Here is a 17,099-nt window from a genome sequence, read left to right on the forward strand (position 1 = left end):
CTCATATTTCTATTGGACAGCACTGCTCTAGACCCATGAATCGCAGGAGGAAAATGGATATAACCCTTTGCAGAATGAGCAAAGGTTTACCTGTAGACTTTATAAAATGAGTATTTCCCGTGTTCTGCTGACCTTGTCATTAACATTTGGCATTCTTATCATAAAACTGCCCTTCAGTCTCACACAGAGATGCAGTCTCATTAATTTTAGGCTTTTTCTTGAGCCAAATTATATATTAAATGTATTTCAGTCAAGAAGTGCCTTTGAAAAGCTTCATCCTGAACATCCCCCATAATCAAGACTTACAGTTTTCTAATTTGTTGCCAATGATAAAATCTTACTTTGAAAACCACAATGTGTTCATTGGAATACGGACTTTGTTGGAACACACGAAATATGTGTATCTAGCTATCCCACAAGTACACCCAATGTCCAAACTCGCTAAAGCCCGCGAGAGAACAGTGAGAGGAATTATGACAAGAAAGGATCAGGCCTTCCTGACAGATTGTCAGGAAGAGAGTTCCTTTATTTATTCATTAAGTGGCATTTATGAAATGCTCACTCCCCAAAAAGTATAGTTCTCTTTGTGATTTTCTTCTCTTGGTCTTTATGATAGAATAGATATATCAATCTCAGAAAGGAAGTAATATGACAGAAAACTTTTCAAATGTTCGCCAACTGCCTCCTGCCTCCCATTATTACTCAGGTTGTTGTTGTTATTGTTGTTTATTCAGGTGAGGATATGACTACATTCTTAACAGATTTTTTTGGTTGGCCGGTTGGCTGGTTTGCAAGAATGAGACTGTACTGTCTCAGGTTTTTCAACAGCTTTTCCAACTACCTCTCAACATCAACACTAAATTTTTTAAAATAAAGGGGGTGCCTGCGTGGCTCAGTCATTAAGCACCTGCCTTCGGCTCAGGTCATGATCCCAGGGTCCTGGGTTCGAGCCCCGCATTGGGCTCCCTGCTCGGCGGGAAGCCTGTTTCTCCCTCTCCCACTCCCCCTGCTTGTGTTCCCTCTCTCGCTGGGTCTCTCTCTGTCAAATAAACAAATAAAATCTTTAAAATAAAATAAAATTAAAAAAAGATAAAGGAATAAGTAAAATGTCAACTAATCTTTTCTCTTTATTAATGGTATTTGTTCCTTCCTCCTCCTCTTGAGTCCCCACCCCAACATCTCCTTTAATGGAAATGGCGTTAGCATTTTGCCATATGATTTTCTCCATGTTCATATACATGGAACATGAAACTTATCTAATTTGGAAGCCCACTTTAAGAAAAGAATACAAAATTATGAAGACAAAATTAGATATAGGACCTTAAAAAGGTGCCCATGAAAGTGGGAGGGGGTCTCTAAAATTTAAGCTTTATTAGCTTCACAGGAAATCAGTTCTGCTCATATAATACAGATATACATATATGAGTGAAATAGGATCTCATTATTGTTAATTAAAGGAGAGGATTATATTATGAGCACGTGTCTGTATCTTTTCTTCTAAACGACATATTATGGAAATCATTCCAAGACAAGTGATATAGCTCAAATTCACCTTTTCACATGAGCACATAACATTCCATGGCACGTGTGTACTATAGGTTATTCAACCTTCCCTTACGAGTGCACAGTCTCTGTTTCTAATTGGGGTGGGCGCGGGGCTTGAGGGGGTGGATTCTTTTGCCACTACTAAAAATGCCACGTTGAACAACGTTTTTATGGTTTAAAAAAAAAAAAAAAAAGGAATACTCAAGATTTTTAATTGTACTAAATTTATTAATTTGAGGAGAAATAGCAGTTTTATGATGTTAAACCTTTCTATCCAAGTACTCAGTATAAATTTTTTCACTTAGTCATGTCCTACCCACAAGGAATTTTCAATCCGGTAAGAAAAATAAAACCAAGATACAGGAAACATGGAAAGTACAAATTGTAACACATGAAATTGAAGGGAGAAAATACTCAAGAGAGTAATGATCTGTGTAGATGTGACCTACACGAAATGGAGGAGGGGAAACGTTAAAGGGGACAGGTATCTGGCAGAAAGGAAGCTCAGCCAGGACATGGGGACAGTCAGGAAGCAGTGAACACAGAGCTCAGTGGGGCTGGCATGCAGAGGGTGCATGGTAAGCAAACAGAAGACAAGGCTAGCAAGGTGGGCTAGAGCCCATCCACGCTAAGAATGCCAGGACAGAGGAGTTTATCCCCATTTCTGCAGGGCAATGCAGTTTGGGGCCAAGAATGATGAGAGTTCTGTTCTAAGATCACTCTGTCACGTGGGTGAAAGACAGACCAACAGGGAAGAAGGGCCAGTGCTCGCTAGAGAGTGCTTCTAATAGTCCACAAGAGAGGACACAACACCTGAGCCAGAGGGAAGGAAGTGAGAACAGAAAGGACAGGAAAGATGAAACACAGCCCAAGAATTCAAATACTGGTTAGATTAGGGAGGGAAAGAGAAGCATTTCTGTTCTTGAGCCCGGGTAAACTGCAGGATAGTGGTGCCATTAATACAGATGAATGAAGCAGAAGACCATGTTTGAGTGAAAGATCGTCAGTTTCTTTTCAGACATGTTAAGTTTAACACGTAAGCAGGATATCCAAACAGACATCCTGAACCAGAGCCCAAAGGGGGAGGGCTGCCCTCTCTTACTGAGGGTGGTGATAGATTTCACAAGTCCTCTGGAGAACCCCAACAGATGAGCTCACTTTCATAGAACATTGGTCCTAGTCACTTTCTACAAGCTTCTCACCTTCCAGAAAAGCTAACTGCTTCTTCAGTGTCTTCTTATACCACAACCTAGCTGGGGCAGCCCTTGCCTCAACTCTGAACAGGCAAGACATTATTCGAAAGCTTCATGATGCTATGGGGAAAGAATTCAGCCAACTCTTACAACTAGGTAAATTCAGCCATATTTCAAAATAAAATTTATGCAGTCAAAAATATTACAAGGCACAAGTCCAGTTTTGTTTTAAACAGAACCTGAATTTTTAAAATAACAGAAACTCAGTTTCACTATCAAACTGTACTTCGAAATTATTTTTTCTTATAAACTAAATGTGCAAAGTAACTGTTAACAGAGGTTTGGTGAAAGAACATTATAGATATGACATTTTCCCAAACTAAAATTTTGGTGATTCCTGGTTCAAAGGCAATAACCAAAGCTGAAAGGACAAAACTGACAACTATAGAAAACTCCAGAATGTTTTTATTTTAGCAGCCACTCAATTTGCTATACCTGAGTGTTGGGGGGCAGAGGGGAGAATGGGGGGCAGGGGATTTTAATTAACATGAAATTATATCTTGTAAAAAATTAAAATGTACAAACCTCATAATGTTCATATTCATCCACATCAAATGTCTCAAAGTCAAAAAATCCATGTTGTAATCCCTAGAAGCAGAATTTGAATTAGTTTTTCCACACCAAATTGATAAGTCCTCTAGCCATTCCTAGAATTCCTGCTCACAAATGATTCTCACTCACCTGAAGGAAAAAGCTTGAAACCTTTCATTCATAATGCATATCTAGATATCATCTTCTAACATTGGTAATTTTGCATTGAGACTTTCTCACAAGTGGGACTTAACATTTAGAAAAGCATGAAAATATGTTCCACAAAATATATCTAGAGTCCTAATTTACATTAGTTTTATATGTAATAAATTAATTATATATATATATATATATATAATGGAACATACTAGCAAATGTAGAATTAAAACCTATTGGGAGCTATGCAATTAATTCATATCAAACTATGATAGGATTTATAATAGTGATTAACTTTTCAGATAGGAGAAGAATATTCTTGGGAGGTTTTGTTTTCCTTTTATCATTAATGAGATACTTAGCAAAAAGGGCATTTCTACTTCATAGGCCCTTATTTGTTCCTAAAACTCTTCGAGAGCATTTGTTTTATGGTCATAGTTACTGACAGAGTAAAAGTGTACTTGACTGCTCTTACAATTTAGAGGAAGAGCTGATATTTTTAACAACAAAAAGAGAACATTCATTACTCCTTTTTATAACTAATGACTTAGAACTTTTAAAAACTATCCAGCTTGCTCAGATATAATATTTTGAAGAGGACAGTCTTTTATTTTGTAAGTCATGAAGCTGTACAGATTATAATAGAATACAAAACCACTGTTACTTTTAAAAGTTACATATTCAAGTCATTAAAAATAGAAGAAACTATGAAGCCAAGCTCCAGTACATCTATCTTCAAAATAGTTAGAGACCAATGTTTTCTAAAATGCAGAACACAGATCAACTGCAACAGAAGCACTTGCAGTAATTTAGATTTAAAATACAGTCCTAAACCCCTAAATCCCAGAACTATTAAATGTGATTCTCTGGGGGTAGATCAGCATGTTAACATGCCTTCTAGGTGATTCTTATAAATGATAAATCCTGACAACACTGGGTTAGTCAACCCCTACTATTAGAAGCAAAGCAAGTTATTTAAATTATCTTACCTTTAAACAAAGCAACTTAAGTGGATCCATATGCACCATTCCAGTGAAAGAACTGAGAAAAATATACCCGGGCCTTCAACCTTCCTTCCTTTCTCTTCATTTAAAGTGTGTATTTATGTAGGTTTCTGTGTGTAGTTCACACCCATGTAAACTATGCTTATGATGATGCTAATACAACAAAATCAGAAAGATATGCTTCCTAAAGAGGCAAAAATGCAGCCATACTCTGTCTACACTCTTAGGAGTCTGGTACTCATTGCCATGGCAATTGCCCAGAATATGGGGTTTATTTAAGGTGGAGTGAGGTAATGTGTCTCAGTTGCTTAAAGACATGTTGAACATCTGTCAGATCTTCTAAAATCTCATCTGCGTTTGGGTAAAATAAACCCCAGCATTTGATGAAACAAGAAATTTACAGAAGACCTTATCCATGAACAAAGTCACACCTTTCCTCTCTAACAGGAAGGATGTCATAAATTTCTATATCCAGTTACCAAGCTACCATAACAGGCAGGGATATTCCAGTGTGAACTCTTCCTGAACTTCATACATTTATAAAAGAAATAGCCAGTACCAGATGGCAGAATAGGCAAAACAGTAACAACAACAACAATAACAATAATAAATTACTTGTTTTTTCCCCTTGGGCATACTTCTTAAATGCTGTAATTGTGGCTTATATATTGAATAATCTCTCCATAAGGGTTCTTAACTTGTGATACTAGAAGTCTGGGTTGGTGACATTACTTGCGGGGTGAGCTAGAGTATTTTGACAGTCTTTAAGTGGAAAGAAAAATATTTGAAACTATTTTAAACTTCTACAGAGTTTAAATTCATTTTTAAATGAAATATCAAAGTCAAAAACAAACATACATAAAACTAGCATACTTATCATACCAATTTTCTCAACTCAAAATCAGTCTTATATTACATCAGAGTTCAAAAGAAACTAGAACAAGAATCATGCTCATAGTGTATCTATAATCCATAAGGACACTTGCCTATGGGCTATGCAATATGTACATTCCTGACTGATAAATCATGGCTATATGTTCAAGATGGAATGATGTACTTTGGACCTTCATTAGAATTTCACAGTATAGGGGCACCTGGGTGACTCAGTCAGTTAAGCTGAGGTCATGATCCCAGGGTCCTGGGATCGAGCCCCACATGGGGCTCCCTACTCAGCAGAGAGTCTGCTTCTCCCTCTGACCCTCCCCCTGCTCATGCTCTCTCTCTCAAATAAATAAATAAAATCTTTTTAAAAATTAAAAAAAAAAGAACTTCACAGTATAACATGCATGACTTTTCAGTAAATCAATGCTTCTAGAACAAGTTCTAAAAGTTCTCAAAAATATTTTAGATTCACTTCTCCATTATACATATGAATAACTTAAATAACTATGCCTCCAAACTGTAAAGTGCATCAAATCACCCAGAAGGGCTGTTCAAACACAGACTGCACGGCCCCACTCCCATAATTTATGGTTCCGTCAGTCTCGGAGAAGGACTGAGAATTTGCGTCTCTAGCGAGCCCCACGCTTTGACAAACCATTGATTTATAAGACACCCTGATAGGATATTAGAAAGCTCCAAATTGATAAGGAAATGTGAGTTAGAATGAGCCCTGCTCATTCCCTGTGGCCCTAAGAGTGACTTAACCTCCCTGGGGTTGTTTCCTCAGCTAAAACAATGAGATAATAGTATCTGGCCCACTTACTTCTTTACCGGCATGTAATAATATCCAGGTAGGAAACCTACATGGAAATGTTCTCCTCCACATGAACAGAGGTGCGGAGTGGCTTCCTATCTCTCCCACACCAAGCTCGAGCTTGATAAGGAAGCTAGGCCGGTGACAAAGCAATGTCACAAGCACAGAGGCAGATAGAAGCAATACGTCTGCCCAGGAAGAGGAATCATTTAAATGAGAAAGGGAAACCCCTTCTACTTCAAAAGGAGCTAGAGAGTTACCCCCGGGCACCCCTCAATTTGCTCGACAGGCTGTATTTTACAGATCAATCATTCCATCAAGAAGTGGAAAGCCTTCTGCTAACTGCCTGCCTTCTCTTCTCTCCAAAGCAAACAAGGATATTGACATTATTCCTTTTTCATATTTTGAAACTTCTGCGCCAACTATAGCAAGGAGAATTATTATTACCTTTCTGATTCCCTGCAAACAGTCGAGGATGGTGAGATTGTAAGTGCAATTTCCAAAGGAAGCATCCCTATAAACACACACAAAAAAAAATGCTAAAAATGCGCATTCAGAATATTCAAATAATAAAATACCAAAGTCAACTGAAGACTGCTTGTTTGGCTTCACAGCTGTCAACATGGTAAATTAATGTAACACATCAGATCCTACTAGCTAACTACTCTTACAGCTTAAATGAAGCATTTCTGAAATTGCTTTAATCCAATAGGCAGAATTAGGAAGAAAAGCAGATCTAAGAGCCTGAGCTCTGAAGTCAGATTGCCTTTGTTCAAATTCCAACTCTGCCACATACTGGCTGGAGCCTTGAGCAAGTTATTTTACTTCTGCTGCTTGGTTTCCCATCTCTGAAACGATGTTACTGATGGTATCTACCATTCTTAGGATTGTTGTCAGATTGCATTTAATAAATGTAAAGTCCTTCATATAAGAGCCTAGCATATAGGAAGCACCTAATAAATATTACGACTCTTCTTTATATTATTAACAATGAACTGGACTGTTTCATTAAGTAAAAGATTCACAATCACTAAAGGTATTCTGACAGAGGAACAACCACCTATCAGGAATATGGTAAATACAAGCATAAAAATGTAAGGAGGACAATGTAGGCAGGTCAACAGAAGGTAGCTATTATTTTCATGGATTAAATGCCACCCCTCCGACCAACCCCCCCCCAAAAAAAAAAAACTATGGAAAACTCAGTCACACTTCCAAACAATCTCCTCTCAGGATCAATGGGAGCTTCTAATGCACCATGAAGTGTTGTATCAAAAGGAATGGGAATCTACTGCACTGAAATTTGAGTACTTCATACTTTATTCAAGTTTTTAGAGCAACTTAGCAGACTTGCTTTAGGCAACATAAAACTGAAGTATCAAGTTCAGGTCAGTTAAGCAAGAACTGGCACTGGAGCTTTAACACTAGCAATGTTCCAAGGTGTCCAAGGCAAGAAACTTGACCTCAAGGCTCTGTCTCTCTGCCCAGCCCCCATTGCTGACCCAAAGGAACCCAAAGGCACCTGCCAATGACAAAGTCAAATGCACCACACAAAGGCGGTCCAAGGGCGGCAGTGGGGAAGGTGCCAGATGATGATGTTCCTTGGAGAGAAAATGACCTTGTAGGGCTTTAACATATAATTAACATAAAACTGAGTTTTATATCACAACCATCCAAGGTAACTTGAACCTATGGCCGCTAAGCCGTGAATTAAAATGGAGCTTCAACATCACTGGGTTTCAGCATCCTGACAACCTCATACAAAAACAGTAAGTTAGAAAAGCGACTTAACAGAAATGCTTAAGTCCTGAAACTTCAAAGTTAACCTATGTAAATAAGAAGGGTTATTCTTGATAAGTAAGTTTGATTTCAAGACTTCTTTTTTTAATGCCCTCTGAACTCACGGGTCACTGAAAACCAAAATAGACCCTTTTCCAATACCTTGTAAAGACGTAAACCATATGTTAAAAAGCAAATTTTAATGGACTAAACCAGAGAAAGGTGTAGCTGGGGATCCAAGATAAAATAGTAGTTTATATAAATAATCACATATTCCTTTATAGGCACTTGTCTCTTTGGGACAAGGGTTCAGAATCTTTTGTGTGTCATGAACCCCTTAGCAATCTGATGAAGCCTGTGAACCTCTTTTTTCAGATAGTGTTTTTAAATGCATAAAATAAAATATAAATGAATAATAGAAGGCTAATTCAGTCAAATTATCAAAATATAAAAAACTTACAATACCATAATATTTAATTATTTACTGTTTTATTAACATAAACAAGATCTAGTAGATCTAATAATGACTATAATTTGAAGAAGGAATGAACATAAATAATAAGATACATGAAATATATAAGATGCATGCAAAAACTATAATGGGATATAAAAATATCTGTAATTTTGATTGTGACAGTCATTTGTATTGCTAATAATACTATAGTTTATTTCTAACATTTATAATTGAATGTAATCTTATCAGTTATAAGATTAGTGAAACCAAACTCTTTTCTTGTCATCCAAATTCAGCAACTCTCTGTACTTTCTCCACAGGCCTTCGATTAAAAATGACTGCTTTAGTAAAGAAAAGGGGGGGAAAAAAACAGTTCTTTTTATTTAAAAGAGTAAGACAACTGTAAGAATTGGAGGTACTCCTTATTCTCTGAAGTATATTTTCCCACGCCTAGAGTCACCTAAACAAATTCACATGCATAAATCATCAGAAAAGAGCCAGACCCGGTCTTTCTCTCTGCAAAGTTTGGTGAGACGATCATGACATCTCCTGTCCTACCCCAGCCACAGTTTTTCCTGGGGCCTGAAAAGAGCTCTGGTGACCTGATGGTCAAATCTACAGGCTGGAGAGAGGAGGGCCAGGTAAACCTGCCAGGGGACAGAATCAGGACACAAAGCAGTCACAGCAGGCTGGAAACTCAGGGAGAAGTTTACGGCTTGAAATATAATAAGGGATGCAATAAAATGAGGTCACATTCTCAGAATGGGGGAAAGGAGATGACACACCAAAGGAGATTATACCCATTACTCAGGGTGATTAATCCTCGTGACGGCTGCACAAAGACAATAGGTTCCCAAAACCTGCCCCCATACCGAGCAAGAGAAATGGCTTATTACTGCAACCTGCCTCCTACTTAGTCAAAGGAGAGTAACCATAAAAGTGAAGGGATACAAAAACACGTTACATATTCTCTGGCAGAAAAAAAGAGAGAACAAGAGAAGGTAGAGGGGCGCCTGCGTGGCTTAGTCAGTTAAGCATCTGCCTTCGGCTCAAGTCATGATCCCAGGGTCCTGAGATCAAGTCCCACATCGGGTTCCCTGCTTAGCAGGGAGCCTGCTTCTCCCTCTGCCTGCCACTCCCCCTGCTTGTGTTCCCTCTCTCTCTGTCAAATAAATAAATAAAATCTTTATGGGGCACCTGGGTGGCTCAGTCGTTGGGCGTCTGCCTTCGGCCCAGGTTATGATCCCAGGGTCCTGGGATCGAGCCCCACATCGGGCTCCCTGCTCGGCGGGAAGCCTGCTTCTCCTTCTCCCACTCCCCCCTGACTGTGTTCCCTCTCTTGCTGTGTCTCTCTCTGTCAAATAAATAAAATCTTTTAAAAAAATAAAATAAAATAAAATAAATAAATAAAATCTTTAAAAAGAAGAGAGAGAGAAGGTAGAGGTGGCAGATTGGACACATGTGTCTACCAAAACCACACTAAAAAGAGAATTTTGAAAGATTTTTTAAAAATAGAATCCAACAAGTTCAGGGAGAATAAGAGAGGAGAAAATAGCAATAAAATTCCAAAAGCTGGAAATCAGAGAGATGAGTGGTGATAAATTACAAAACCAAGAAAACTGAATATTAAGGTACCAGTAAAAAAGTCAGAGAATCAACCCAACTAATACTAGAAACTTTCCCAAAGTTTCGGGAATTGGCAACAATGGGTCCTTCGGGGAGTGAGAATGAAGAAAATTACTGAAATAAGATTAAAGTCCATTTAAGAAGCAGAGAGGTTTTATTCCATAAAAGAAACATTATCTCCCCTGTGATCAATCAGTTCTTCCCTGCTGATTTCCCTCAACCCCACCCCCCAGTATAGTCAAAACCATCTGAAAATAGAATGGTTGGCCCTGGAAGACAGCAGGATTCCTGCCCCACACAATGTTCAAGTTTAAATTGGAACTTTGCTTCAGGATTATTTTTCGCCTACTTTGTTGTATGAAATGGAGTTCCAGGTTAGGAAAACACCATTAACCACAGAAGTCCCTTCAACTCTGAAACTGTATCGTTATTCAACACAACTGACGATCACTTTCTTCTCCAGATCTCTGCCCTGGGACCTTCCCAACAGAATTTAAACATTTTCAGGTCTCTACCATCTTCAAAAGAAAAACCATCCCAAACTTTCTTGACTCGGTATCTTCCCTCCACCACCCTCACTTTGGCCTCCCCTTTAAAACAAGACTTCTGGAGCACCTGGGTGGCTCAGTCGTTAAGCGTCTGCCTTCGGCTCAGGTCATGATCCCAGGGTCCTGGGATCGAGCCCCCCCATCGGGCTCCCTGCTCGGCCTGGAAGCCTGCTTCTCCCTCTCCCACTCCCCCTGCTTGTGTTCCCTCTCTCACTGTGTCTCTCTCTGTCAAATAAATAAATAAATAAAATCTTTTAAAAAAATAAAATAAAATAAAACGAGACTTCTCTGAAGGATCACTTCTCTCCCGGCCTCCATTTTCCCTACTCTCATATCTTAACAGCCTCTGTTCTGTTTCCACCCTCATCCATGCCATGAACATTTCACACTAAAGTCACCATTATCTCCATATTGCTAAGCCCGGGGCCGGGGGGGGGTGGGGGGGGGGGGCTTTGTTTTTAATTCAGATAAAATTCACAATTTAGCCTTTTTAAAGTGTACAATTCAGTGACTTCCTTTAGTATATTCACAATGCTGTGGCTTTTGGTATATTCACAATTCATATCACCACTAATTCCAAAACAGTTGTGTTCCCCAAAAAAGAAACTCTGTGCCCATTTACAGTAACTGCTCACTCTCCCTCTCCACCCCTGGCAAGCAATAATCTACTTTCTGTCTCTCTGGATCTGCTTCTTCTAAGCCCAGGGAACATTTCCCAAGCATCATTTTACTGAGCTTGTCGGCAACAAGTATCTCGTTCCTTTGAATACTCTATTCACTGGCTTCCTGGATTTTTCTTGTACTTCTCCAAACACAGCTCCTACCCAATCTCCTTGGCAAAGCCATCCTTCGCCTCCCAATCCTTAAAAGTTAGAGCTTCTTAACATTCAATCCCAGACTCAGATTCCTGTCACTTTGTGCTCTCTCCCTAACCCAGGACTAAATGGAGTGCATCAGCAGCACCTGATGGTTCCTTAAACACAGAATACTGGGCCCCACCCAAGGTCCTGATCCAGTAGGTCTGGGGCAGGGCCTGAGAATCTGCATTTCTAACAGGTTTCCAGGAGATATCGATGCTGCTGGTAGGAAGGAGCACGTTTGGAGAACTGCCTGACACAATCTCATCCATATAAATTGCCATCAATCTGCAAATGATCCTCAAATTGCTCTCTCTAGCACAAACTCCTTAAAACTGGAAAACAGTATAGCCAACCACACACACGACCTTCCCATTTAGGTGTCTTAAGGCATCTCACTGTGTGGGAAGACTCTCTTGCAGCTGCCCCACCCCAAAACAACAACAATAACCCGGTCCTCCAGCACTGCCTGTCTCGTAAAAGACGCAGCTTCCACAATCACTCAAGCTAGAGCCCAGATGTCCCTCCAGCTCTCAATTCCCCTCATCCTGTCCGCCACCGTGCTCCGTTGCTTTTCCCTCTTAACTGCCTCTTGCCTGCATTGACTTCTCCCCAATTTCCCCACCACCTCTCAGGCGGACTCCTGCAACAGCCTTCCCACACCCATGCCTCACCTTCCTGCTCAGTCTTCTCACAACAGCCAGAGTGATATTTTTTTAAAGGTAAATCTGATCCAGTCACTTTTCACGAACTTCTGTTGCTTTCATGGGAAAGTTCAAATCGTCAACGAATACAAGGCCTGGTGGTATCTGACCCGCCTGCCTAGGCCTCCTCATATCATGCTCCGCCACAATCTGCCCATCACAAGGCCTTGCCTAAGCCCCTCGGATAGGGCCTTCTGCTCTCACCACAGGGCCTTTGCTCCTGCTGGCCACATGTTCTCCCATTCACTTTTGACTGGGTCACCCTTCAGATCCCAGCTCACAGATCAAAGTCTCCGGGGAAAAACCTCAATGCCACCCTGGCTAGAGCAGGTCCCCCAATTTTTTTTATTGGACTTAACTATAGTTGAATTATATTGTGGCATGCTTATTTGACTCTGCCGCTCTCTCTATAATAGTCTCAAAGAAGGCAGGATCTATACATTTTTTACTCACCCTTCTCTCCCTAGTACCTGATACACTGCCTGGCACAAAAGAGATACTGAATAAACATGTAAATTAAGTAAAGTGGTATTAAACACACTTTTATTTTAACCCAGACACTTTGGAGAGACTATACAGAGCTTTTAGAACTTAAATCACCATATTGATGTGATAGAAAGTTTTAAAGTCCCACAGTTTTTATTTGCAATTACAGTTCCCAACTGTTTACTTAACTCCTGATTTGCCTTTTTTTACTCATTTATCCATGTATTCATTCATTCACTCATTCATACTTACTGAGCCAAATATTTGCTGAGTTAAATAAGAGGGCATGTTGTATTGTTACCTCCCCCATAAAGGACCACTGAAGTCCACAGACTTCAACTGCAGGAAAAAGTCTGCACCCGCCATGCTGCCTGGGAAAACCACAGCTCTTACCTTTATCTGTCATGATAGTTTTGCCATGTGTTGCATTAACTCTCTCAAGCAAGTAAACACAAGGCTGCTCTTCATTCAGAGATAAGTTAATACCCCAATAGCTGTCTAGACACACCCAGATACAAATTTAACCCAACCTCATGCTTGACCATCTAAGCTCCACCTATCCCGCCAAAGTTCTTTCTAAATGCGACATCTAGCATAATAGTCAACTGAACCATAAAGCTATTATGAAGTCATTATAAAAACCCAGTAACTATGACCTTGGGAGCAGTTGGCAGTCAATACGTATTTGCTGAATGAAAAACTAAATGAATGCATATCTGAACAGACGAAGCAGTTGGGATTTTTGTTTTATTTTTACATTTTTGCATTTATTTTGCAGAGAAGCAATAGAAGAAAAATTAAATTTAAGAAAACAAGAACCACCATGCACAATTAGATACAAAGAGAAATGGCTTAGTCCACTAGTGTCATAGAACTGTCTCCTATAGGTTCCCAATAAGTGATTATTAAATATTCAGGAATTTTGAGAACCAAATCAGCATTGGTGGGTGTATTTACACCATAGAAATCAACAAGCACTTTTTACTTACAGAGCCAGTTTACCAACATACCACTGCTTGTAACCTAAGCATCTAGACCATCACTCAGAAAGAAGCAACCTTGTAAATGTTAACAATGAGGAGACAAAACCGGAAATGAAAGACTATAATCAAACAAAGCAACGAGAAGGCATTTCTGGTAATGAGGTTGTTTGAAATGAAGAAAGAATAAAGAACAGAGGCACAGGGTTTAAGATATAGAGACTACTGAAGAATAAAAGAGCTGACAGAATTGGATGAAGAAATATTGGGGATGGCTATGATCTACATATGTTTTGATTCCATGATTCTCAGTAAGTTCTCTGGATAACAGGTGGTTAGGAGGTATGCAAATACCTGCAGAGCAATGGGTTGGAAAGGACCTCAAAGGTCATGAAAACACCCTTCCAAGCACTGACCTGAATCCCATCTACACAACTGCCACAAGATCATGAGCTTCTTAAGGACCGAGAATGTGTCCTTTATGTCTGCATGCCCAGAGGCCAGCACAGTGTTGGGCACATTAATATGCTGTAGATGTTGAATGAATGAATAAATGATCATTACCAAGACATCATTCAACTTATATCTGAACAACTCCAGTGGTTGGGAACTACTGACTTCTCAAAGCAAAAATTATATAAAACAATCTTTAATGTACAGGAACAAAAACACAATCGAGAGCATTGCTGTCCAATGGGAATATGATGCCATCCACAAGAGAGTCAATACGTAATTTTAATTTTTTTCAAAACCATATTTAAAAAAGTAAAAAGAAACAAGTGAAATTAATGAGTAATATATTTTTTTTACTCCAATATATCTGAAAAATTATCATTTCAGCATGTAATCAACATAATTATAAAGAAGATATTTTACTTTTTTTATACTAAATCTTCAAAATGTTTGGACGAAACAAATTTCAAGTGCTCAAAAGCACACATGACTAGCGGCTAGTAGCTACTGTACTAGGTAGTTTGGCTCTAGACTATATTATATGGATATTTCGTGAGTAGATAATGCCCCAAAATACTACACATCATTACCCAAATTATACTTGACTTCCAATCTCTCAACAAATCCATGACACATGTGAACCAGGTCCAGGGAAAAGAAAAAGCTGATTGCTTATATCATCTAAGACTACAAGATGAAATTTGCTGAGAATTCGTGGGAAGAACAAAGCCATCTCCCACTCAAAGAGCAAAATCAAATGGCTTCCCGGGGCAGGGCCAAAAGCTGGGCATGACCAGCACCTAACAAAAAACAGAACACAGAACACCCCACTTTTCAGATGGAACATAAAGCTACACACTAATCACTCTGTTCATCCAAAGAAACAGATACGTAAAAATTCATCTCTAAATCATGGCTTAAAAGGTCACATAAACTAAGCAGAATAGAATCTGTCAAGAACTAGCAATAATAGGCACCAAAAAAAAAAACAGACCTCTGTGTTCTGCGCCTTTCATCAAGATGTGAGTGACACCCATTTAACCACACTAATTTTGCTTTACAGATAAAAATAGTAGTAAATTGGGGGCTCCTGGATGGCTCAGTCAGTTAAGGGGCTGCCTCTTGATTTCGGCTCAGGTCATGATTCCAGGGTTCTGGGATAGAGTCCTGCATCGGGCTCCGCGCTCAGTGGGGAATCTGCTTGAGGATTCTCTCTCTCTTCCTCTCCCTCTGCCCCTTGCCCTGCTCATGTTCTCTCTCTCTCTCTCTCTCAAATAAATACATAAATCTCTTAAAAAATAATAAATAATAGCAAATTGCCTTTAGTTTAGGTACTGAAAAGACATTCAACAAGACATTCAACAAAATAACTATATTCATTAATGTAAATGTAAATTCATTGATGTAAATTAATGTAAATACATTAAATTAATGTAAAGTAGTTTTCTAAACCACCTTTATCAACTAAGACTGGCTATCAGAAATGTACTATAAAGAGTACAAAAGTTTGGCACTGACTATTCTATAGAAACTTGGTAACACAGATCTGGGACCATCAAAATAGGAATAACAAAAAAAGTCATCTGAACCAACTTTCACAACTCAAACCATTGAAGCACCGCCATGTTCCAAAAAAAAAGAATAGATGTAACTCACTTCCTTACATGTATTTAGTGAGTCATAGAGACCCTGACAGTTGTTTCTGTTCTCAGATCCTGTTCTCATGGCACTTATTTACTACTTTAACAAGAAAAATCTGATAAAGAGTCTGCTTTTGATGGTGGTCCAAGTTACTCAACACGTCTCAGCTGTTGAGAATGGATTGAATAGTTTGGAATGGATAAGCTATCTACTCCCATCTATTTTCAACACTCAGGAAACTAGCACATCCTCACTATTCAAAACTAATGCAGATCTTTCTCATCACACCAAGCATTAAAAGCAAAGGTTTATTAAAGATCCATGGGGGCAGAAATAACCCCAAAGATCAACACTGTGAAGCAGAAGGGTAGCCATCATAAGATACACTGAAAAGCATAAAATAAATTTTGTTTCTACATTTTTGATACTCAAAAGAAAAACATGGTAAGGAAAACTTTTCCTTTGAAATACAAAGTTAATTGCTAAATAAACTTTGACAAAAATCACAATATCATATTTAAGCTAACAAATACCTGGTTCAACATTTTCTGTGAAGAGATATATTTTATAATTACATCTAACATCTACCAGCACATGTTTACTTTGCTTTAGAAGAAAGAAGGCAGCCTAATGCCAAGTTCTAAGTGGCTGACCCCTTTGAGCCTTTGTTAAGAGACCTACAAGTTCTGGCATGCCCAGATGATCTAGAGTAATTGCTTCAGAGATTTCCCACATTAAGACATAGCTCAGCAACAGGGATATCACTAGGGGTCATCCCCCAAACACAACAAACCTCTCCCTTAATACAAACAGTATGGATTCATTTCAATGTCAAATGTCTTTCAAGGATTGCCAGTGGGAGGTTTGTGGGTCCTCCCATAAGGAAAGTTTTTCTGGCCTCACACCTACTCTAAAAGTTTCATGTTCCTGTTCATATTAGATAAAATACCATTATTTGATAAGCCATCTATTTCCAAGACTCTCAGGAAACAGTACAAAAACAGTTCCATAAATGGCAGCGTATTATTCTAATCCCAAGAGATCTATTTTGTTTCACACAGGTGTGGATCAGGAAATGTGTCCTAGAGTGTTTCAGAACACTGGTACTGCCAGATAGCAACAGAACTGGGGGGGAGTAGAAAGGGATTCAGGATGAAGTACTTGGGAAAAGTCTGAGTTAAACAAAGTTAAACAGGTTTCTTTATTACTCAGAACCATTCAGAATCTTTCAAATGAGAATGTGTTTTTTAAATCTCCAAGATGGAGAGTTCCAAATTTAATTGTCCTTTGAATCTTTTTATTCGTTTATTTTTCTTTTTATTTTGCCACGGTAGATCGTATACCGCAGTAGTTCTCAACCTTGCCAGCATACTGGAAATTTGTAGG

The 17,099-nt window shown here is 38.9% G+C and overlaps 1 protein-coding gene across 5 annotated transcripts in view; it reads right to left on the reverse strand.

Annotated features, from left to right (window-relative positions):
* CDC14A (cell division cycle 14A) overlaps positions 1 to 17,099 on the reverse strand; it is a 169,821-nt gene that overhangs the window by 80,797 nt on the left and 71,925 nt on the right. For all 5 annotated transcript variants that reach the window (XM_078072692.1, XM_078072690.1, XM_078072693.1 and 2 more), the window contains 2 exons: positions 6,633 to 6,699; positions 3,324 to 3,386 (listed from right to left, as the gene is read on the reverse strand). In XM_078072692.1, the coding sequence (XP_077928818.1) occupies positions 3,324 to 3,386; positions 6,633 to 6,699 (130 nt within the window). The remainder of the gene's footprint in view (positions 1 to 3,323; positions 3,387 to 6,632; positions 6,700 to 17,099) is intronic.

This window comes from Halichoerus grypus, chromosome 5 (assembly GCF_964656455.1).
Source record: "Halichoerus grypus chromosome 5, mHalGry1.hap1.1, whole genome shotgun sequence".
Classification (NCBI taxonomy): domain Eukaryota; kingdom Metazoa; phylum Chordata; class Mammalia; order Carnivora; family Phocidae; genus Halichoerus; species Halichoerus grypus.